Source organism: Apostichopus japonicus, chromosome 4 (assembly GCF_037975245.1).
Source record: "Apostichopus japonicus isolate 1M-3 chromosome 4, ASM3797524v1, whole genome shotgun sequence".
Lineage (NCBI taxonomy): Eukaryota > Metazoa > Echinodermata > Holothuroidea > Aspidochirotida > Stichopodidae > Apostichopus > Apostichopus japonicus.
In genome coordinates, this window is record NC_092564.1 from 23,240,391 (window position 1) to 23,265,989 (window position 25,599).

General features: G+C 36.2%; 1 protein-coding gene across 2 annotated transcripts; it reads left to right on the forward strand.

The window, feature by feature from the left end:
- LOC139966843 (ras-like protein rasD) lies at window positions 1-25,114 on the forward strand. 2 transcript variants are annotated; one of them, XM_071970253.1, is made up of 6 exons: window positions 1-546; window positions 1,990-2,141; window positions 18,682-18,857; window positions 20,500-20,556; window positions 21,203-21,276; window positions 21,744-25,114. In XM_071970253.1, exons 3-6 carry the CDS (start codon window positions 18,788-18,790, stop codon window positions 22,251-22,253), a joined length of 711 nt encoding a protein of 236 aa, XP_071826354.1. In that variant the 5' UTR covers window positions 1-546; window positions 1,990-2,141; window positions 18,682-18,787; the 3' UTR covers window positions 22,254-25,114. The 2 variants fall into 2 exon arrangements, with proteins under 2 accessions (XP_071826354.1, XP_071826352.1); XM_071970251.1 differs by lacking the exons at window positions 1-546; window positions 1,990-2,141 and adding an exon at window positions 12,391-13,008.
- The last annotated feature ends 485 nt before the right edge of the window (window positions 25,115-25,599 follow it).

Genomic DNA, 25,599 nt, shown 5'->3' on the forward strand with positions numbered 1-25,599 from the left:
CTGGGACATTGTCACATTGTATCTTCGCACGCTGCTGCATACACACGGACAGGTTCGCTCGAGAATGATAGTTGAGAGTATATATAGTTGAGGAGTATAAGTAGTCTTACCTTGTACCGTGATGATGAGATCTATTTCGCGTGCCTTTCGTAGTCCTGTTCTATAATTGACGAGCACGTAGCGACAGAAAACTTCGTTAGGAGAAGAACGGAAGAGGCGGAGAGGTGGTTATAATTGCATTTCTGTAATAGGAGACTTTTTCTTTTTTTCTTGGTAAACAGTTTATATCTCCTGGCGTTCCTTATAAAGTTGTCTTTTTTCCAAATTCTGAAGGATTCGTTTGAGTGAGGTGTTACTGCAACCATTATAACAGAAGCAGGACTGGAGACGTGCCAGGCACATTAGAGAGAGAAGGGAGGTTATTTATTATTTAATTCGTTTATATCACCGAAGAACGATAACTTGACTTTCAGCTAACTTCATTGAATTGATTACCCAGCCAGTTGAGGAGATCTTTGCACAGGAAGAACTAGACATTATTTTACAGTAAGTCCCATACACGTCTATTGCATTACGGTTGTGTTAATTGTTTTTTAAATTTGTTTGTTTTATTGTTATTTACTTATTTATTTATTTCTTCTTCTTTCGCTTTGTTTTGCCTTTTCATTACTATTTTGTTCTTTAAGTCATTTCGTTGTCACAACAGAACTGCTTCTGGCAGTCATTTTTCGATCTATTTAGAAACTTCTACCGAATTATACTTCAAGTATAGTCCAATTGTATTATAGATATGGCAGACTTCCAAAAGTCACTAAGCATGACATGTAACGTGAATTTAAAAAAAAAACTTTTGTTGGGAAAGTAAAAATAAACAACGTTGTTGAGAACGTGAATATATCTATAGCGTCAATAAAAAGTCGTCACATTAAGCTTTATAGACGAAGTGCGTCAATGGGTCGTCGGATAATATAACAAACGGAAAATATGTATATATTCCTAACACAACTTCTGAAACAATTGGCCTTCCAAAAGTACAATTTTTTCCCCTTAACAATGGACTGCGCGAAAGTGCGATAAAGTGAACCGCCGAAATAAATAGGTTTTCATGAATGTCACATCTTCCTTGTAAATCTTCTTTTTTTTTAAAAGGATTTCCCTAGAATGATTCCGACTTAAGTGGTGGATGACTAACCGTTTACTTGCAGTTTGATAACAGGCTATATGAATAGGCCGCATTTTTTAAAACACGTGTAATCGTTTATTTTGTTGTTTGCTTGTTTCACGTTGTTATTTCTTTTAGCCAAAGTGCTAATCTATAATACCCTTAATTGAGATTTTAATCTTGTTTCTTTGTCTAAGCTGCTTTTGGCAGCTATTAGAGGTAAAGGTGTTTCAAGCTCAAACTGTCTCATCTTGTTCCGAGCCACGCATTCAGAGTGTTTAGTTTTCAGCGTTCTGAAGAAAACGAATCGTGGAAATCATTCCATTATTCTATAGCTACCCTCTATATGCACCTTCACTGTTTCTTAGATTTGTAGATATCAGATAACCACTGGTCCAAATTATAATGTTCACGAGCAAATTTTCATACGTAAGCAAATAAGTATAGTAGAAAAATAATGATCGCAATTAACCTAACTTGCATGTCACGTACACTTCTCCAAGCGACATCACGGCTTGAACATCCAAGTATGATCCTCCCCTCCTCACCCCCCCCCCCACCCACTCCCTTGGAATAATATAGATCTATAAGGCCCTTTAATGCCTCCTTTGGTGCTTTCCATGAGATTAAATGTAGGAAACATGGACAGATTATAATAACGATTGAACATGTGCTGAGTAATTAAAAAGGACGCACAGTCTCCATGGTTACCGACATAATTTGGTGGTTACCAACTCCAGTCGTTTGTATAGAAGACATTCTTGCGATACTCGTAACATATAGTTCTAACGACATTTATAGTATTTTCTTTTCATTTGCTTTCTCAGTTGTCCATCGGTGTAGTATTCTAATGTATTCCAGATGTGCTTAACCTAATGTATGGGACGGTCTTTCCATGAAAGAACAAAAGAAAACAATGATAATTCCATTCTTCCTGAATTCTACCAGATGCAAGAAACTTGAGTCTATTTTAAGCTCGGTAAGTGATACCTTTTATCCTCCTTTAAGATAAAGTGATTGTCCCGCTTGACAAGGTGGTGAAGTTATTTGCGTAGACGAAATCACGTTTGTTTAACATCTGTGGGGTGTTAGACTTAGGGACCGTCATCCATCGGATTCCGTCAAAAGTACGAATTTTATTTCAACATTATGGACAATAGCATGGATGACAAAGAGACGCATTGTCTGTAAAACGACAAAAGAAAAAGTCTTCCTGGAAACGTGTTATCGTATACATATATATATATCGTATATCGTATACATATATTATATATATATATATATATATATATATATATATATATATATATATATATATATATATATATAGTGCTATCTTTGTGTGATGATTCAGTAATATAAACTGAGAAAGTAGGGGAAGTGACCAGTCCCGTCTCTGCCCCCTTCACTTCCCACATCACCCCCCCCCCCCTCCGCACACGCTCCTGAAGCTCTCAGTTGGTGGTAACGTTAAATTAACTCAGCATGAGTATATCCATCAATTTTTCAGATGTATCAAGAACAGAAACAGTCTGTTTGTTATGTGGTCTCAGTGTCTCGTTAAGAGCACTGATATATGCAATTCAAAATGTAATTGTTTCATCCAGAAAGTAACCTAAATTAGCAAACATTTCACAAGTGTCAAATGATGAGCTGTGGTAGCGACACCAGTTACTTGTAAACTGTAATAACTCTCGGTACACAAACAGCTTTCTTCCGCCATGACCACTCCCCCACCCCAAACCACCCCGTACCCCAACCATCAACCCTTAAAACCCGTGTTTAGGTGCTATTTGTGTTTTATAGAAATTAAGAGAATTCCTACGCACACATTGAAAAGAAAAATAATGTTATGACCCACAACCACATTCCCAACAGATCTTAAAATAACTGAAGGTGCATGATAGGTTCATATGTACCTGTACACCATCAGTCCTTTTTCAATATGCTACGAAGAATTTGTGCATTTATGCCGCTTGTCGTGAAATTCATTCTCAGAAAATTGTCCAACAAATAGATCCGTTCAATGTATATCCAACCACCCACCCTCCCGTTCCTACTATCCCAATCCCACTGTCCCCGCGCATCAATTTTAGCGTGAGTTACGCAAAGTTTTTGACCAAAACAAAGTTGCCGCGTCACTGATTTAGAGCAAGTCGTTTCTTGTACTTTTGACTACTGAAGGTGACAGTCGTAACCGACTTACACATCGCACTTTGTAAAGTTTCTTTGGGCTTTTCCATGTCAGTTTTGCTTTAAATTACGCCAATTACTTCCCCGAGTAGCGATCGTTAATGACTCAATCGTTTCACGCAACGCTCATTTATGTTTGTATTCTGTTATTTCCACTGCAAGGAAGACCTTGAATATTTACAACTACAAAAATCGATGATTATTTAATAATCAGAATTAATTCCGAGACGAAATGACAGTTATTAACTGTTGGAATTACTATCATGCATCGCTTGTGAATATTTATATATATGACCATACTATACCTCTGTGTCTATAAACTAAGCTATATACCTCTAAATGGATTTTTCGCAATACAATAGTACTCAAAAACTACAGCCTAACTAGATACGTGTGGTATATTGTGTCTTTATAAAAAATTTGCATAACTTCTCTTGTGATGAAACCTTGACATTTGTTGTAAAACAGATGCTTAAGGCACAATAAGTGTATAGGCACAATATTAACTATTATAGGTTATAAACTGTTAGAGGCCACCTCTACTACAGTCCACGTTTGTATTTATATAATCCTCGCCTGTGGCGTGTACATGATTTCATAGTTGGGGGGAATTCAACCCCCCCCCCCACCCCGACTGACCTAGATAAGGAGCTGAAACTTTATGGAAGGGCCAGACGCGAATCAATGATTTTATCAAGGGGAGAGGGTATGGGGGAGGAGTTGATGCTCTGGGTGCGTTAAAGCCGACTCCCATGTAGGGAGTCTGCAGTAGGGTAAACAAATTAAGATGTCAATTCTGAGCATACTTACAATTACTTATAATTCAGGTATATGCAATCTGTCGGGCATGTATCATAGGATATTGTGTATAGCATTTGTTTAAATGTAGAAAGTGTTGTACCTCGATAAAGTGTAGCCGTGTGAAACATTCTCAATTTGTTAAACGCACTAGAATAGTGCAATCGACTGTCGTGGCCAGATATATCGTCAAAAACGTGACGTCACAAAACGAGCAGACCTATCGCCTTTAAGTTTTAGCTGTTATTGCTTGTACATCCTCAACAGCCTCACATTCCCATCACTGACGTATCGTAATTACTACCTCAGTGCCCCGATTCCTCTTCCTCAAATGCTACTGAAAACAACTTAACAACAACTTTTCTTTCGTGACCGACGCATGCACGCACGATGACGTCATATAAAAAACTTTGAATATTCATTTTCCAGCAAATCAAATTATTGTAAATGTAGCCTATGTTCATGGTATTATTCAAATGTAGACTTAAGAAGCCAATTTATTGCGATAATAAAGGGTAGAAAAGCAATAGTCACTTATCATGTCATACCGTCATCCGGGCATATATCTCATTTTGATTGGTTTATTTTCATATTGAAGCCAGCTTTATACAGCTTGTTGTGTGTGTAACCTACCATCCCCCGTTAAGCAAATACGAGAGTGCAATATTTGTATTGTCATTGTGTTGTGTTCATGTCACAACATATATATATATATATATATATATATATATATATATATATATATATATATATATATATATATATATATATATATATATAAATATATATATATATATATTTATATGTATATATATATATAATATAATATATATATATATGTATATATATATATAATATATATATATATATATATAAATATATATATATATATATATATTTATATATATATATATAATATAATATATATATATATATGTATATATATATATAATATATATATATATATTTATATTTATATATATATATATACTTAAATATATATATAAATATATATATATATATTGCGTATATATTGCGTATACATTGAGTATACAGTTATTCTCCTTTACTCTTTTGATTTAAATGAACCAGAGCATCTAAGCGCCGTTTAGTCCCTGTATCGACAGTTCCTGACGTAACCGACGTATATAAACGCTTCTCTCCCGCCATGGGAAGTTATGTGAAATCACCGTAGGAATTCGTATCGTTACCATTGCAAGTACTACGATCGTTGCATGTACTCGTCCATATGAAAACCGCATGAGGTTGTTATTCCAACTGTCTATGAATGATGAGATCAAATAATGCTTTATAATTAACAGAAATGAATAATATCTTTATGCTCAGCTACAGTAGATGAAGATAATATAGTATACGGTGTCGGCTAAATCCACCGGCCCATTCGGCTATCATATTGTTTAATACCGAAACTATACAAGTCTGACCACATGCTACTCATTGTTACACAATGAAAGCAACAAACTACACAGTATTGTAGTCGGTCATGTTAAGATTAACACATATTCAATTCAATTCAACATAACAAAAGTATATAGGCCTACGTTGGATAAATGCAATACCGCGTAGTATGTGATTCATTGACATACAGTAGTTGCGGTACCACGCTCCCCTCCTTGAAGAAGTATATTCTCCACGACCCCCCCCCCCTTCATCCGTCTCAGTGGGGATTGCATAGCACGCTTAAATTTTTCACCATCTGTGGTCCAAAAACTTCTTTTAAAGTAGACGTTATTGTAGTGTGCCCATGGCAATCGACGTTACACGTTACTGTTCGAAGCCTCGCTACACTTGTGTTCAACTAATGCCATCTATCCTCTGAATGTTTGTCACTATGTATGTAAGGTAATTTTCATTATACAATATAAGATTGATACTAGGATCGTGTCAGACTTCTAGTTGATAAGAATGTAGGCCTGTTTACGCGGGCTTTGTGACTGTCTTGCATTAGGCCTACATTTTAAGTCACGTGCTTAGCAACCGACGACACTTGCCAACACAGAGGCGGAAGGAACATGTCTACTCGTGTTTTATAGACTTCCTTGGAAAAACACGTGGTTGTTGGTCTTAGCCGTTGATGGAGTAGGTAGCCTATATACTTATGTGAGTATCAGAAAGTATACAACGAAAATACACGTAGAGCCTATATATACACACCCCACATTGAATTATTGGTAGAAGTGAGAGAGGCCTTTAATTTATTGATCTCCATACGAGGTAATATTTATGAGCAGAAAGTTAAGCAGCATTGTAAAACAGACAGATCTACTTACAATCAACGCGTGCTCCTAACAACCTTTATGGCTAACTCATAAAATTTGTCTGTCAAGATAGTCAACTGCGTGAGATTCCAGCCAGCCTACCATGCAACATATGTGATAATTTAGAGGCCTTTACCTATAACTAATTCGAGACATTTCGTGGGTCCTACGAAATCGATCAGGCGAGTTTTACTTGATTAGGTTACAGCCAAGGTGAAATCTAACTGTAAAGATTCACTTTATAGCAGGAAAGGTATAAAGTATACCTTACAGTTTTTACGGCGGCTATACATTAACTGTCGTAAAACACAGAATATTATGTAAGGTAATAAATCCCGTTGACGCTTTGGGACAATTGTTCAAGGCTTTTGTCAACGTGTACATTATGATTCCATCTGTTATTCTAGCTGTTCAGTAACGCAGGGACCGGTTTGGGGATTTTGGGTGTATACTTTTTTTTCAGTTTCATTTACAAATTCATACAAAACCTAATAATTCTAAGCAATTAGTAATCCGATGGAAAACGAAGTTTGATTTACAATATCTGACAAAAATATGAAAATTATGCTCCAAAAGAGGTCAAACCGATAAAGGAAACTTTATCAATTAAAATCGTTATTGATCTAGATAATTCTTTCGATTATGTTCTGACCATAAAAGTTCTCTTAGTAGCAGCACTCGTAATTTACAGCACAATGAATTAAATTAATTTATCGTTTGATTTGTAGAAAGAGGTCGAATCGTGTTTATACTTGGGAAGGAAAAGGGAGAGGGCCTAACTACCTTTTACCACCATTTCTGTAAGCAACGTTTGTGCAGTTCATTACATTTTAGTTAACTGCACCAATATTGGCAGTATTGGATGGAACCGATAATCACTATATACCGATTATAAAGCTCCTTAAAGCCGTGCGTGGTGTATTGCGTTCACGTGTAGGTCTATCGCATGGATCGATACTCGATAAACCAGTAAAACAGTTCATTGGCGATGCGAGCGGTGTATTGCTGTCAATGGTATCGGTACTAATCGATGGAACCGATAATCAATAAACTACCTATATATATATAGTTCATTCTAATTGAGAGCGGTGCATTGTGTTTACTGACAATATACCGATATCATATAGTTATACCCTTCATTTCATACCTTTTTGGTACAAATTTATCCAGATAAGAACCTTGGCACGAAAATCAACGATGACGTCACCCATTGACAAACTGACGTCATTCTATATCCCCCCCCCCAGGAGTCCTACATCAGTTGTGTGATCACGTGATGCAAGAAACCCAGTGCAGTTGTGCAATTCCGAACAACACCCAACTTCATACACTAACCATGATCTTGACCAAAGACTTTGTACAAATATACCCCACACTTTCCATTCTCAAGTTTTCAAAGAGATTTTTATTTCTCTTTATCAGGGACTCATAAGCTGATACTTGAGCAGCTCGCCATCGGAGAAGTTTTTTAACTTGTAACTCTTTCCGACAATGATCTGATGCTGTAACTTCGTAAGGAATCCCAACCCGCGACGCTTTTATTGATTCATTGCCGCAGAAATTTTATTGACTTCTTGTAGCTCAAATTTTTACCGAGTAAATTCAGTCCTGTATTACGTTAACTCATCAAATTCCTTAATGTACCTTGCCACATTCTACTAGCGGTGATAATATGTGTGAAAGCCTTCAGCCATCATTTATCCCAACAATTCCAAAACGAAGTGTACAGACTTGAACAGTGTCTTTCAAGGGTGTTGTGTATAGATTTTTCAATGATGTCGCGTCTCTTCGCGTATAGTATTATATAGAGCTAGGACATTAGGCAATAGCAGGTATACTGGCAATCCATGCGCTCAGTTATCTTTAACACTTGGATACATGTTGATCGATGACGTTAGCTTCCCGTTTAAACAACAGACAGCAAGGGCGTAGGAACCGGAGGGCTGGGGCGCCAGCCCCCCCCCAGTGAAAAATAGCCCCCCCCCCCCCTTCGCAAGTCAGAAAACCCCTTTTTCATTTCCAAATGAGACAAAAATCTCATTTGGAGCACCAAATTGCATCTAAGGCCAGGTGAAAATGCAAAATTATTTACAAAATGTAGTGGGTGTTGAAGTGTGCTATATTGCACCAAATTGCATCTGAGGCCACCTGGAAATGCAAAAAAAATCCAAAGGGGAGGGGGACACCCCTCCCCTTAGACCCCTCCCCCAGGCCGGCCATCAGTCTTCAGCCCCCCCCCCCCACTCAAAAGTACCTTCCTACGCCACTGACAGACAGTCTGTGTTGTACAATCATGACAGCTTCCCCCCTTGCGCGCATCAATACCACGCAAAGCGTGAAAGAACATCGTCGGGGAGGAAACAATGAACTTTTAATGAAAAATGAACCTACATAGTGGAAGGAGTGTCTATGTAGTGTCCGTACATTGAAATACATGATAATTTATGTAATGTAAAATGATGACATATTTATTGCAGACTTTGAACTGTGTAGGGCGGATTCCTCCTTCCCCGTCCTCTGAATTCACAACTGTGCACTTGTTAGTTTCGAATTATCAACCAAAAAACATAAAAGTATATTTGAACAGTTTCTTTGCTTTTTATAATTTTTTATTATTTAACATGAGTTATAGAATTACGTCATAAGTTTAGAAATTTAACTTAAATGGAGCTTTTTTTTCATGATACTATTGTTCGATTGCGTCTGCAGATTTTAACCCAATAGCCTTTCAAATTCCTTTAGCATTAAGTTCGATCGTATAGGTCGGATGTTTGACTTAGTTGCTTCAAGCACACGAAGAAGGAATTTTAGAATGTGTGCAAAAGAGATTACTTGTCATATAAGGGTGCTTCCAAATAGTTAAAAGTTGAGAAGTAACACCAATCGTGAATAGAAAGTTTATTGGTATTGCTTCGGATGACATGTTTGCTATCTTCAAAACGGTTTTCATTAGAGGCAGACCTGAAGAAAATAAAGCATCGTGTCATTCATGAACTGTTTGTAGTTCCAGGGAGGAGGTCTGTAGAAGAACAGAAAAAACAGCAAACAGTTTTCACTTCTTGGTCTGTTGGCTATAAGACTAATTGAGAATTTTATGTCCTCTCCCGCTTTGGTGTTAGCCTCTTAATATGCCAGAAAGACACCCAAAAAATGGTCACCAGTGCATGGACAAATTGACATCAGATATTTGAAGCTATTAAGTAGGCACTTGTTTCTATAACTGTTTAATTGTCTGATGTGGGCTTTCTCGGTGAGCAGGGATTATTTGCAGAGCTAGAGCCCCCGGAAAATGAAATTTTGGAAAATTTTTACTCCTTCGAGTTAAACTTATACACAATCATTAAATTTGTCATTTGAATAACTGATGTATTCATTTTGATAAATCATTTCGATATATGTTAGATAAAACAATAGCTGTAAACTGGAGATCATATGCAACTTATTGTCATGTCAAGGAGTCTACGCGTGTTATTGTATAATAACAAATATCTTTGTTCGAATTGACACACGCCGTGATAGAATAAAGCCTATATAATCGTCACAAATGCGATGTAATTTATCGGAAGGCCCATACATACATCTACGTTATCATCACAACAAGGAAATACAGCGACAAATTGCAGTATACTATACATACCCACAAAATCAACTGTTCTGCTTTTGACTTCAATCTCTCATCACATAATGGTTCACCTCATTAAAAGAACGAAGTCGTCACCGTTACAGTGAAGTAAGACAAAATTACTCATCGCTACAAGATCGTACATTAAGAATGTTGTTATCATAAGCCCATAGCTTCCCTGTTTTGTCAGCGATAGCGTTCTGTATTAAACTTACCCCTAAAGGAAAGAAGTAACTTATCAACGAGAGGGTTCTTTGGACAGATTACATTTCCGGCGTTGTAACAGACTGGAGAGAATATATATATATATAATATATATGTATATATGTATGTATATATATATATATATATATATATTTATTTATATATATGTATATTTATATATATATATATATATATTATTGAAAACGTAATGAGTTGGAATAAATATATATATATATATATATATATATATATATATATATATATATATATATATGACAGATCACACTGTTTGACCAGGATATTCCGAAGTTTGACCACTTTTCCATTATTTTCTACCTATCTATATATTTTTGCCTTTACTTTATTAATTATGAATCCTTTGTTTTGCAAAGCGACACAACAAAAGACATTTACTCATTGTGATGAATAACATGTTCATTTGTTTTGTTGTTTGAGCATTGTTTACAGAACTCTGTCAACGGTCAACTAATAGTTTTACGAAAATACCTCTGTTCAGTTTCAATTTCTGTTAAAGGGGTTCTCCAGATTCTCCTCGGCAAAACGTACGCAAAAATCCAACCACATGAGCACCAATGTCGTCTATAATTGTTACAAAAGTGGTTAACGAGATAAAAAATAAACACAGCTTCAGGCTTTTTTGAAATTCTTATGAGATCTGTAAATAAAGTATATTTTTTTATTCTAACTTGGACTATATGTCAATCTGTGTCTTTCTTTCTTTTTCTCAATTGTAGAGTAACATATTTATTGATCAAATACTTTCATGGGGGAGGGGGTGGGAGGGGGTGAAGTTGCACATTGAATATCATTAAATTCGACGGTATTAATAGAGTTAACTTCAACTCTTATATACAGTGCTTTTATTGCGCGGGCGGTCGTCAGATGTTATTTCCCAAGCTGGGCCTTATTTAGATATTCTCCTTCTCTAGGCCTATATGTCATTATATGGCTATATTAAGTTTACAAAATATCTACGGTGGTCAAAAGTAAGAGATCTGGTATTGGAAATATGCTTGATTTGGTTTTTAGTCCAAAAATTACATTTGATTTTTGTCTCGAAAAAAACCTAGTCTATTTCGAGAATGTTTGTTGGTGAAATTAATGCAATAAAATACTTTTTTTAAGAAAAAGCCGCCCAGGAAAGAACTTGGGCACGAAACCAAACTATCGAACGTCTGATCCGCTCTCAACCCCAGTCCCCTTGCATCGGGACTGTGACGGCGTGATCATCGTCGAAAGCAAGGGCGTAGGAACCGGGGGGCTGGGGGGGGGGGGGGCGCCAGCCCCCCCCCCCAGTGAAAAATGTGGAGGGGCGGAAGTATCATTCCGCCCCCCCACTTCGCAAGTCAAAAAACCCCTTTTTCATTTCCAAATGAGAAAAAAAGTCTCATTTGGAGCACCAAATTGCATCTAAGGCCAGGTGAAAATACAAAATTAAGTTTACAAAATGGAGTGGGTGTTGAAGTGTGCTATATTGCACCAAATTGCATCTGAGGCCACCTGGAAATGCAAAAAAATCCAAAGGGGAGGGGGGCACCCCCTCCCCTTACACCCCTCCCCCAAGCCGGCCATCAGTCTTCAGCCCCCCCCCCCCCCCACTCAAAAGTAACTTCCTACGCCACTGGTCGAAAGGGAACAGATACTACACAATAAAATAACGTTATGTTATCTATTGTCACCTGACTGGAACAGTTTCGAATACGTACAACCAACCACTTTAAATGTTTACCCGTGGGTATTGCTTTAAACTCTGTGAATATTTGAGAAGATTTGAAGCCATTTGAAATACTCCCCTTACTAAGACTGGTGACAGATAGTCTTGTTGTTGTGATATATGGCGGTTTGTTTTGTTGCTTTTGACTTTCCCTTTGAGGGACAAACACAATTCTGCGGTCGAGAACAAAACAAATCAATTATAACGGAATCTTATAAGATGGAAAAACAAATCATCGACGCCATTATGACGTCATTAATTAATCTATATAAAGAAAAAAACAGTAATGGAAAAAATCTCATTGTCGGTTAAATTATTGTTCTAGTTTTAACATCCCGTTAATATATGACCAAACAAGGCAAAATACTTTCGGTATACCATTTAGGAGTTTAACAAAGCCTTTTAAAGGTGTGGAATGCGATACTGCCTATAAGAAGGCTTTCAGTTGCCCAGTTGGCTCGCAAGCAGTTTCTTGACAAAAGTCTTTGCTAGAATACAAAAGAGATGTTGAGTTGGCGTGAGTAACGGACCATTTATCAAAGGCCAGTTTATTTGAACAATCAACCGTCGTTACTTTCTCTGATAGCTGACAAACTCAGCCAACAAGGAAAACGGGCAAATCTGTAAACAATCCTCCATCAGCTATAGGGTGTAGGTACTAATGCCAGCTTGGTTTGCTCCTTTTCGCGCAGAATCTCAGAAAGATCCAGATGTCAAGATTTGGAGTCGAGAATGATACTTAAAACTTCGGAGAGAGTAAACGCAACTTTAGCTGTCTCGTATAACATTGCTCCAGTTGGAAGTTAGTTTTAAAATACGCATGTTATCGGATTTGTAAAGAAAATAATAGGATCTTGTTTGTTTTAAATTGTTTATAGCATATATGTAATTCGGAGAGGTTGCATTTATTTTTTCGGGATATTTGACGAGATTTCTTCAGCTTTGTTTTTTTTCTGAAGGATCGACAACAACATACTTTAACTATCACCATGACGATATCTTCGAGTATCTTAAGGTACGTTAATAGTTTTGTAGTATACTTATATCCAAAGGCGCAACCACCATGTTTAAAGTGGGTGGTGTTGGTTGAGGGGGGGTGGACTATGAAGATATGTTGGGTTTAAGGCGGGTTTAAGGGAAGAGGTCCCCCTCACCTTCACCTTTGAGAAATTTTGGTAAATTGAGGGTGATTATATGCAAACTTGTGCTATAGTTTGCAACTTGGAACAAGTATTGTAGAATTCTGAATCTTTCTGTGCGCATACATATTATATATTTTTATGTACTGTACACTAAGAACGTTTGGGATAATCTTGTCAGTCAGGTGGGGGGTTGAGTCCGCTTATTCGCGGGGAATTGGGCGGGAGGGGGATCTAGAGGTATGCGTAATAGAGTCCCGAATTATATCTTACTATCTAAATATTCTCATGTTTTGTGTCGTGAAGATCCTGTCGCCTTTTCTTTCTTTTTTACCTTTTTCCATTTTGTTTTATTTATTTATGATTTGTTTTAACAAAAACATTCCAACCGATTGTGCGCAGTTTATCGCTCCAATGCCTGGTCAGCAGGTGAAGGTCGTTGTTTTTTGTGGGACATATTTGTCAATTTAATGAGGGTAATTAATTAAGCTTCACTTCTCTTCGGTCATGAACGCTTGTTAAATATAAATAAAACACGTTTTCTATTCATGTCCTTTTCTTTTGAATAGCTCAGTTGGGTTCCAGTATATATTACAATAAGTACAGTAACATACAGTATATAGCCTATAGTTGTTATAATTCTTTGCTTGTTTTTAATATACTTTTAGTTCAGTATATATGTCCACTAACATAGTAGTAAAAGGGCGGATTCGAATCTATCGCTAATTCTTTAACCATTATGCGGTCCTTCTTAACACTATGTATAGTCTGAGACGTTTTGGTATAGATATCAGTTTAATTGGGGGGGGGGGGGGTGGAAAGGGTTTTGCCTTTTGGAGGACAAAACTTGTGATTCATCCTGTTAAGAAAACGCGATACTACATTGTTTTCATTTTTTTTTTTGCCCAAAAACTGTATATGATTGGCCGATGTGAGAATATTTTACCACGTACATTTCTTCTAAGTGAGGGGTGTGGGATCTCCTTGCACGTTAGAAACAAGTCTGACTCATATTAAAGCAAATTTGTTATAAAATCTCCCCCAGTTAGGCAGGTTTCTCCAGTGCACGGTATACGTATAGCCTAATATACATCGAGTTATATATGTGTAGTAATGTACTATTTGAACTATGGTCGCCCTGAAGTTTATATGCAAATGAGGCTATAGCTGTAGCTGCATATATGAACTGATTGACAATGTTTCTATTTATTTTATTGAAAAAATGTGAGCCTTCTCAACTTTGATGTAATGATACTGTCACAAGTTGATTGCACAAACCATAAGATTTTGCGTTTTTGTATATTCGGATGGCGAAATATTTACTTTACGTTATAAACATGGACTATTTGGAACTTCTCGTTGCACGTGCTATGCCACGTGAACTAACATATAATAAAAATCGTTAGTGTTATTAAATCCATGAAGACAAAATTTAGCTTACGTAATTTCCACGTAAGCTGGGAAGCTAAACGATAAGCTATATGTGTAATTAATGCAGATGGGCCTATATATCCTTTATGAATGTCGACGCACGAAGTCGTAAAAGAAAGAAAGAAAATGATATTCTCATAGACGGAGATAAAATCACCGCCAGTAGAGTGATGGAATTAATTCGTTGTAACTGACGAAGATTTTTTTAAATGATCTGGAAAAAGACAGGGTCTGCACGTTAAAGAGCTTCAACCAAAGAAACATGAAGATTGTTGATATTATATTGTTTTCGTGTGTTTCCATACTTGAAATAAATATTTGGGTTGGCCGAAATTTCTGTTTTCGATGCATACAAACACTCTGTTGTGTTTACACGTTGCGAGTCCAGTTGAGATATATAAATCAATACTGCAGTATGAAAACATTGCTCCTATACCTGTACGGAGCCGTATATAGTGGTGGACCAGTGAGAGCTGAAATCTGTCGACCAATCAGAAATCGTTACGAAGTTGGCCAAACTCCCTCTACTTTCGGCTCTGTATCGCGTGAAATTTGTCACAGGGGTGTCTACTCGTATAATGCGTTTGGCTGGCATTTAATATATATTTTTGAGTAGTCGAATGAGAACTTATTTTCAGAATACATAAGAATGCATGTCGTCCTTATACGTCTTCTGCCATGCAAGCAGTTATTTTCGTTATAGATATATATCCATTTTTGTTTTATTAGAATCCAACTTACACAACCCCTATCAAATAATGGTACTAACCAAAGCTTGAGTACATTGACTATTGAATAGAGTGATCAACAATTTATGTATAAAACACTACATATTTTAATATTTTAAAGACATGTTAACACCACAACAGTATCAACCGTTACTAATTTAATAGTACCATTGCAAGTACAATTTTAATGTTCCTTTGATAATATTCTTCTACCCGTAGAAGGTATTATTTCTAACATTGACAAACAGTGTAGACCTTACGATTTAGAAACAGCCACATTTTTTTGAGAAATGGCAGTCTAGCCATCTCTGGCCAAAGGATGTGTACCAAAGAAGTCTTCGGCTTTGAGTACAGCGTTTCTTGTATGTTGCCTTGTTGGACGAATCTAACCGTAATAGCAATTACCGACTTAGCGATCCGCGTTATAGTCATAGCCGACTTTGCAATCCGCGACTTCCCTCACGATTTTGCAAGGTCGGTCAAAGTGACTCCATAGTTTTCCCTTTCGGGAAACCAAACAGCGTAAAACCTATGTTCTTACCTCCATGTTACAACCGAGTCGCTTTGTTTAATATTCTTCAGTAGTACCGATGGCCTGCAGTATAAATACCAATGTTACTTATTTGAACCTTTAAGTTATCAGCCGGCTGCTAATGTAGGCCTATGTTTTCATCTTCCTTGTCTGTTATGATGGGAATGTTTAGCACTGAATTTATGAAGCCCTCTGACTACATATTGCTATAGAACCGTAGCATATAGATATAACATTTGTGGTGCATGGAGTGATTGACCACTCATATATAAAGCCGGATCCACCCGACGGCAGGAATTTACCTTTCAAAGGGAAACATGGTTAGCCTAGCCTCTTAAATTAGGTAAGGGTTGTTGTTAAAGAGATATACTACACTTAAGAATATAGAAGCTAGCACATCTGTACAATGCCATGAACCGTGGCATGAATTCCTGCTCATTGAGAAACGCTCCACTCCAGGGCCCATACTCTTGTGTCCTGTCCCGCTTAGTTTACACAGAGCTGGTGTTTGAGATTTTGATTGAACGCGTTTGAAATGTTTTCCTCGATCCCTCACCCCTCTACCTCCCCTCCGGCCCACCCAGGGGAGTATAGTTCAAAGACATACGGGGATGAAACATGTCACCACGAACTGTTTGCTTCATAATCTTCATAACTATATACAGAGAAGATCGATGTTTGCTTATAGTGTCGTATATGCTTCACACCGATTGGCTGCTGACTGTATCCATTTCGAATTTGTTCCTTCTTGCTTGTGAAAATTATACGTAGGAGGGAACACATTGCCAATTTGCTATTATTCTTTTACCTTTGTCTTTCCTTTCCCGGCCATTGATACAGAGTGTTTGTTTTTCCACATGAGTCTCCGTCTTTCTTGATTTTATGCATAATATATATATATTTTTTTTTCATTTTATGCAAATGATGATAAATAAATAAATAAGGCGACGTGACACACATTATGGTGTGCCGTGATCTCACTTAAATTAAGGTTCCCCTTTAAGAGAGTTCAATTATTTGATTGAACAGAGCAAAACATTTCTCCATTTCCTGTAACTATATCACATTGTACGCGCGCTAGTCTTGTAGTACGATTTATGACAACATACCTTGATTACCACTCGCGGTGTTGTCAGTTTTGGTATCACCCTGGTGACTTCGCGTGGGTGCGCTACACTAAATCATTCTTCCATCAAACATTGGTGTAGTGTTTAGTTCAATGTCATTACCCGACTACATTTTAAACTTATTTCCATTAAGCTCACGTATTACATTTATGTGCATTCACGGGAGCAATTTTCATTATGTGTAAGTATACATATATACATGTACATTTACACACACAAATATTGCACGACATTCCGGAAGGTAACACCTCCCTTGATCACGTACTATACATTATATCAGTTATATAGATAAATATATAAGTATATATATATATATATATATATATATATATATATATATATATATATATATATATATATATATATATATATATATAACTGATATAACTGATATAATGTATATATATATATATATATGTATGTATAAATATATATATATATAAATATATATATATATAACTGATATATATATAAATATATATATATATATATATATATATATATATATATATAACTGATATATATATATAACTGATATAACTGATATAATGTATATATATATATATGTATGTATAAATATATATATATATAATCGTTGTGACGTGTATACGTTATATATTGTTATAACAAAGTATATGTTTGTGTGTGTGTGTGTGTAGTATGAAATGCAGTTCGTGTCAAATCTCCGTCCGCATCATGTGTCGCTTTCTAGTACGTAGTACGCCACCTATATTTCCTTAAACTTAATCTCCTCGTTAAAACCGAATAATCATGCACTGACAAACATGTAGGTTAAGCTACACCAATAACCCGAAGCGTAATAAAATAGACCGCGTATTGCGTATTTTGTAACTTTATAAGGATGTATACTTAACAACTCTTGAAGATAGACGCCATATTTCATCGCCATAGGTAACTGCTGTTCCGCCTGCGATATAAACCGTTATGCGATTTCCCACGAGGCTTGTCAGGTCGTACACAGCGCAGTTTTTCATCAGTAACTTCCTTTTCGCGTACACGGGAATGACCTCCCATGCAACTCTAAACTTGATGGAATCGTGTATTGTGTAACAACTGATTTAAGGGAGAGATTCGTGCAGTGGAAACATTGTAACAGCCCTATACCGCCCTCACCTCATCACCACGTAACCCAACCTCATTTGGCTCATAGACCGTAATATATAGAAAACCGATATTTCTTGAACAAAGTATGGATTTCGGAGGACGACCCTTTACGATCACATCCAGTTGAAATGAAAGGAGGGCCTACATATATCATGTTAGGCTCAATAAGCTTTAATACTGCTGGCCGTTAGGTCTTACAGTGTATTCTGCATTAATGAACAGTTCACAAACACAATAACTGGCCAAAATATACATAAAAGAAAAAGAACATTCTTATTAGAGATAAAATGTTGTAAATGCATATAATTGCCAAATATTTTGTTCAACAGTGCTAACTTCAGTTGTAAGTTGAGTGGTCCAGCAAAACCACGAAAATGGGGACGCCCTTTAAGTTTTCTATCCATGAGAGCCTGCTCTTGATTAAGTTGCACATTAATTTTGAATGAGGTGTTTAATCTACTAATTTCCCCAGCTTGACTGGCTCTCGGCCACGAAATTTAATTAACTTTAATTACGGTATTAATTTTCATTCATAAAGCTTTGTGTTACCTGATAATGTGCTATGTTTTCCTGAAAATCTAAGTTATATTCCTTCTGTTTTTGCAGCTCGAGGTCTAACCATCAAAAACCTTCCAAAGAGCGATCGAGTCAAGCGGTTCCTATTGGGAAAGCAACTCGTTGGCGGACTGTGAAACGTGTGCCCGTCGGCACCATGAGGACTGACAAAACGACTCAGTGCTTTAGACTAGTTCTTCTTGGACAAGATGGCGTCGGAAAATCTGGTGAGTGTTTGCTGTATAATTGAGTCTAATGAAGCAATATTGTTCATGTTATAAAGTCTCGATAGTTTGTTAGGCTGCACGAATCCAGTATTAAATTTCACTACGTTATAATATGAATAGTGTTGCATTTGGCCATTGAAGACATCTGCATGAAATGATGTCGAATTCTATATATTTTTTGCAATATATGGTATATTCTAAGGGCGCAAATTAGTAGAATTTTCAAGTTGTAGCTGATGCCACAGAACACACACTGTTCGCGTCATGTATAACAGCATCTGCACATCATTTTAGTAGTGTACGTGGTATAAATTGTTTTCTTACAACAACAAAAATAAAGATGTATTGCATAGCATCTCAGTTTTACCTCTACATGCAGACCCTGCCCATATGGGTACCGAATGATGGCTTTCTCCGCGCTGCAGGTGCGTCAAAACTTGGTCAAATATCAGCACAACATATCAAATGGTTGCCACCTATAGCACCATTTTGCATCCAAGCACTCTTAAGTATACAAAAACAACAAAAAATAGACCACTCCCCCAAAGACGGTGTTCAACTTGTTCAACCCACCCCCTCCCGATAGATTATTCTGAGTATCGGCCAGATATGAGTCAACACTTCCGAGGGAAACAACTCTAAAAGCTACGGGTCAACGATAAATGTTCCTTTGAATACAAGGATACAATCAGTAGCATACTGAGGGCAGAATCAAGACTGAGCAATGCCGAACAGGTTCGAAAGAAACTTTGACGGAAAATAATTTATACTAAATATATACGAAATGTAATGTAATAAATATATAGTAGAATGCAAACGCAAAATAGAATCTATTAAATCGCTCCCTCGACAAAATTAGTAATGTGTAACTGTTAAACCAAACGACTGTTGTATTGTTTATAGACTAAGAGTGCATTACAGACAAATGGATGATACGGTTATTACCGTGTGTTTTCAATTAGTGTTTACCTAACGACTATATTTAACTTTTCAATGCGGAGTTGTTATATCACAGCAATATGAAATCTCATCTCACAAAGTCACCCACTCTCTGTGCGTTATAACTACGGCAGCAACTTCACGCCTTGGAATTATTTTTGGAGCAAGTAACCTGAAAATAAACTTAAGGACGATATTTAACTTTTCAATCAAGACACTTAAATCCGTTTATAAACTCGCTTGTGAATGTTTAACTCCTCAAACAGATATAAAACTTCAGCGATAAACTTCAAAAATTAAAAAGAAATATGTGATAGGCCGTATTTAGTTACGACAGGTCGATAAATCGTGCACGTGTACACAATGTGTCTTATAATGTAACGACAGAACCTAAATCACAGCTATTTCTTTTGGATTTAGAGGCTATATCTGTCATGTGATAGAATGCATACAATGTACAGTGGCGACTTGCGTTGAGACACCAATTGATGAGAAAATAATATATATATATATATATAAACACTGAGGCTTGTTATAAAATATAACCTGATACAGTGACTTTGATGACGTGACGTGGACAAATGATTTTATATAACTTTAGTAATGGGTGACAACCGGCCTCTTTAAGATTCTGTCATAAAACTTGAAGTATTATTATCTGTCTATGTTTTAACTAAATACTTTTTTTTCTCATTTGTTTCAGCTATTGCTGTGAGGTTCCTGTGTGGGAGGTATCTCCATGAATACGACCCCAATCTGGGTAAGACCCATGTGTATGTTATGAATAATTCATGACAATGAATAAACAGTCAGCCACTGTTAAGGGAACAAATTCCCAGAATAGCCTTATACCGCACTGTACTGTCCTTCATATCATGCTTCAAAGCACCCACACTGACAGTATAAACAGTTCTGAACCTTTTTTTCTGATAGATACAAAGATATTCACACTACTCGTAGTGGCAGTGTAAGTGCTTTGGAAGCGTGACATGAAAAAAAGGACAGTTAATATAAAATTGTCCCAGCTGGGTGAAATAGCCCCATCTATTCGGCTGATTGTAATAATGTTGTTGTTACCATGGTAACTCTATCTTTTGTGCGTGCAGTTGATTTATAATTTCAGAATTTAAATAAAACTCGAATGCCTTATTTGCAATAATGTGTGCTGTCTGGTTGAATGTTACAGAGCTGTGCAAATTATATGTATTATGTACTATATTAGGTAGTTCCAAGTAAAAGTAAAAACAAAATGCGAGTTTTATATCTCAGAAACAGAATCAAAAGGAGAAAGATAGAATCCAAGGCCATGCATCCAGGGGTCCTTCATACATTTTGAGCTTCAAATTTCAATATTTTCTTCAGAAACCTATACATTTTTAATTATCAATTTGTTGTTTTCTCCTCAGAGAGTTGTTACGAGAAGATGGAACCAATCGAAGGGAAACCAACCAAAATCGAAATATTCGATACTGCTGGCCAGGTAAGCAACTATGGGACACCGATTGTACTCTTATTACTTTATATGTGATTGGCTTATAAGCAATCGTCACAATTGTGACTAAATAATTCTGATAAACAAAACAACCAGTTAAAGCTGTCATCGAAAGCTTCCTACAAACGTGAATTTTAGTTTAGTATAATTTTTCGTATTACGTAATGCCTTTTCTTTCTCTCTGGGATGTACAACGCAATAGAGAGTTCTATATTTTTTTTAAACCGCCGAGGGTTGTCAGCCAGTGAGTAGGATTACATATGCAATGGAGACATCGCAATTGCACCGGAGAGGTATGACCCCCCCCCCCCTCCCCTTTTTCCTTAGTTTATAATATATATTTGACTGCGATTGTGTTGTAGAGTTTTGCGTCCCTGACATATATGCTATGGCTAGCATTTGAAATACATTGCCGTTTTTGTAAAATATTTGCTTTATTTTTTGTTTCTTTTCAGACTGATCTAGAAGAGTACTTATCTGAGGCGGATGCTGTTTTGTACGTATATTCTATCACTAACAGAGAAAGCTTCGACAAAGCTCGAATTTTCCGCGACCAACTATTCCTGTATGGTAAAACACATCTACCTGTGTTATTAATGGCGAATAAGCGAGAGCTTGAACAAGGCAGGCGGGTTAGCTTTAAAGAAGGTTACAGTCTAGCCAGGACCGCCGGTTGGAAGTTTCACGAAACCTCGGCAGCGGTAGATAGTTTTAAACTGAAAGAAAAAATCTTAGACTTTATCAAAGACGTTCAACTTGAGAACAAGAAATTAAGACATTATCGACGAGGTAACTATTTCAAGAGAGCTGTTTCCGTCCTCTCAGGAAACCACAGACCGATGAAAGAGGATGTCCCATCAGTCGGGGCCACTGATTGGTTGGTAGCGGCCTCCGCAGGACTGGCAACAATAGGTAGCAATAATCAAAAACATTTGCAAAGGAGATTAACTTGTCCGAATTTGTAACACACGGATCTTTCGAGTGGAAGATGAATGATGACCCATGGTCGGTTTCTCGAACAATCAGTGAAACAACGACTTGGAACAAGTTTAACTTTGGAACCTTTTTTTATTTCACAAGCGTGCGTTTTCTACAATGGAAAACTCCGACATTGATTAACGATATGTTATGATAAGCTTCTTAACAATTGACAAGAACTGTTTCAGCAGTTTGCTTCATAATTTCACCAACGACGGCAAAAGTTTTGTTTAAATACGTTCATTTATAGTATATATAGTTGTGATTCAAATCTTGACGGTTTGTGAATGTTCAATTTCTCTGAATTATTTAGATTTTGACTGCCTTTTAGTAGGTTCATTTTTTTTTTTTTTTTACATTTTCTTTTATGGTGGAGCAGAGTTTCTTCCTTAACTTTGACAACAGCATCCGTGTGGTGTTTGCTAGAAGAAGGTGATCTTGACGTCATTCGCATTCTCGAATGTAATTGTAATTCAATAATATACAATTTCAATTACGAGACGATACAATACAACAGGACAGTGCAGTACATGGCTGTACAATACAGTGCCGTGTTGTACCGACCGTATACCGTACAGTACAATACTAAACAATACAATACGATGCAATGTAACACAATAGCCTACAATACAATACAAAGTACATTCAAATTCAAGCCAACTCCGACATAATATACAAACAACGTACAAATCAATACAAATATGATATATCGTGCAATATCATACAATATGGAATACAATACAGTAATAGCAACACAGACGAGTATTCAGGAGAATACACACCACATCACTATACATGCAATTAGAATAGGCTTGAATGTAGAAACACCATAGCACAATACACTAAGACGAATTGACATTTTATAAGAATCTTGAACGGATAACAGAGTTTTATCAAGACCTTGAGGAGCGAAACACATTGATCCTACCCCACTAAGGTTTCTCACCTTGTTCCGTTGTTATAAATGTAGTTTATTCTCTATAGTCTGTTGTTTATTGTAATAGATATATGCTAATTTTCTTCGTTAATTCCAACACAAATATACTGTTTTCAGTTGTTTGTTGTTGATTTTACTTTTCTGTTAGTGCAATTAAATATCTTATAGGAATTTTTTGTCAGTAAAACAAAAAGAAGCAAATATCAAAGTTTTCATAAAAATGGATCCAAATATTTACGTTCGCTTAAAAAGATTTGCTCTATGCAAGAAAATAAAGTCGTCTTTTAGGCCATAATATTTTCGAGAAAACCCAAATGACCGCAATTTGTATGTCATTTTCTTTCTACGAATTAAACGCGTCAGATTTTTTAATTAATTATACTTGAATATTCAGTGTTTAGACTACAGGATTGCCACTTATTCGTGACCCTACATGATTAGTGAATTGTCAACTACCTTTGGTTGAAGTATATATTGATTTACGACTAGCTCCGTCTGTAGAAAGCCTTGTGGGACCAACACCGCAAAATAAATCCACGTATTAATTTGAATATAGACGCTTATTAATTCGAATGTACGCGTATATATTGTTAGCCAATCATAAGGCTTAAATATACCCGCGTATTAATTCGAATATAAACACGTATAATTCGAATACACATGAGGATTAATTCTCATATATACTCGTATTAAATCGAATACATACACGTATTAAATCGAATGTATACACGAATTAATTCGAATATATCATGCTGTTGTTTAGATCAAGTACGTTTGGTCTGGGTGTACGTCAATAGAGACTAAGTTTGCAATCTCTCATTTATTGCAATGGCGAAGCTATTGTATATTTAGTACGCGTATATATTCGAATTAATACGCGTATATACTATATTAATACGTGGATATATTATGCGGTGTTTGTCCAATATGGCTTGCCATAGCCTTCCATATCTCGCCGGTTTCTGGTAGCCACATCTTTGCTGTGTTGATCCGTTGTAAGACCCTCGCGGGAAACTTTGACAAATGTCCCGACTAGTTTTTTATTATTCGTTATCCAAAATTAGGATGCTACGTTTACAAGCAGTATGAAGTAATGTATAATGGCTATATTGCCTATATCAAAAATATATTTTTGAGATAGTTGCATCACAATAATTGTTTTGAAATCAGGTATATTAAATTGATCTATAAGTTGGATAACAAAATTATTATATATTATAATTATTTAACAAAAAAAATCTCTTTTATTTAGTAGCTTTCTCTACAAAGTAGTTGGAAATATTCCAGGTGTTTAGGAGAAAAACGAAAATTTGCTTTTTAATGCTGCTGGTCAGCGTTGAGGGAAGGGGGTGCGGATATAGGGAGGGGGGGGGGTTACACAAGTTTTTCCTTAAATCACTTCTTTCCTTTATTCAAGAAAGTTAAGTAACATTTAAAGACAGATTTCTGTGTGACGAACGTAATGATTTTTGTACCTTTTTCTTCAAATTTAACCTGAAGATTTTTTTTCAGGAGGGGTGGGGGGGGGGAGCTGTCTACAAGAGTCCGGTGTGTAATCGTTTAATCGAGTTTCCTGTTTTAAGAAGTGTTGTGAAGATAATTTTATTTTAAGTGATTTACGTTAAAATTGTTACGTTTTTCGAAATGCATCTGTGTGCAAGACAGTCTTTAATAATACTAGTCAGGTATATTGTGACGTCACTCGTTGAGAATTGATTACGTAATGACGTCATAGATTACTTTGACTTTTACAGTTCTCATATGCACGTCACTAAATATGATGCAACATCAATATCTCCCCATACAGGATTAAAATTTCTTTGATTCGTGTATTTTACCCTTCTCCTTTGCTTTGAAGGTATAAAGCAGCAATGTACTGAATGGATTCAATATACCTGACAGTTATGAAGAGTTTTTCGCTGTTTCAATTATTTTCTTTCCGTTCCCTTTGATATATATATATATATATATATATATATATATATATATATATATATATATATATATATATATATATATATATATATATATATATATATATATATATTATATATATATATAAATATATATATATGTATATATATATATATATATACACACATATATATATATATATATATATATATATATATACACACACATATATATATCTAGAGTAAGGCAAAATATGTCACCAAAAACAGAACTAGTATTGATCGATACAGGTGACAAACGCCTTCAGTGGAATTACGACCTTCCTTACCGGTTTTCGAACCTCTGGACATACGATCAGCGTCCATAGCCTAGTGGTTAGGGTGTCCGCGTACAGAGCGGAAGGCCCGTGGTTCGAATCCCGGTGGAGGCTGAAAGTTTTTTCACTGTTCTTGATTTTCCAACTCATTACGATTTTCATTTAT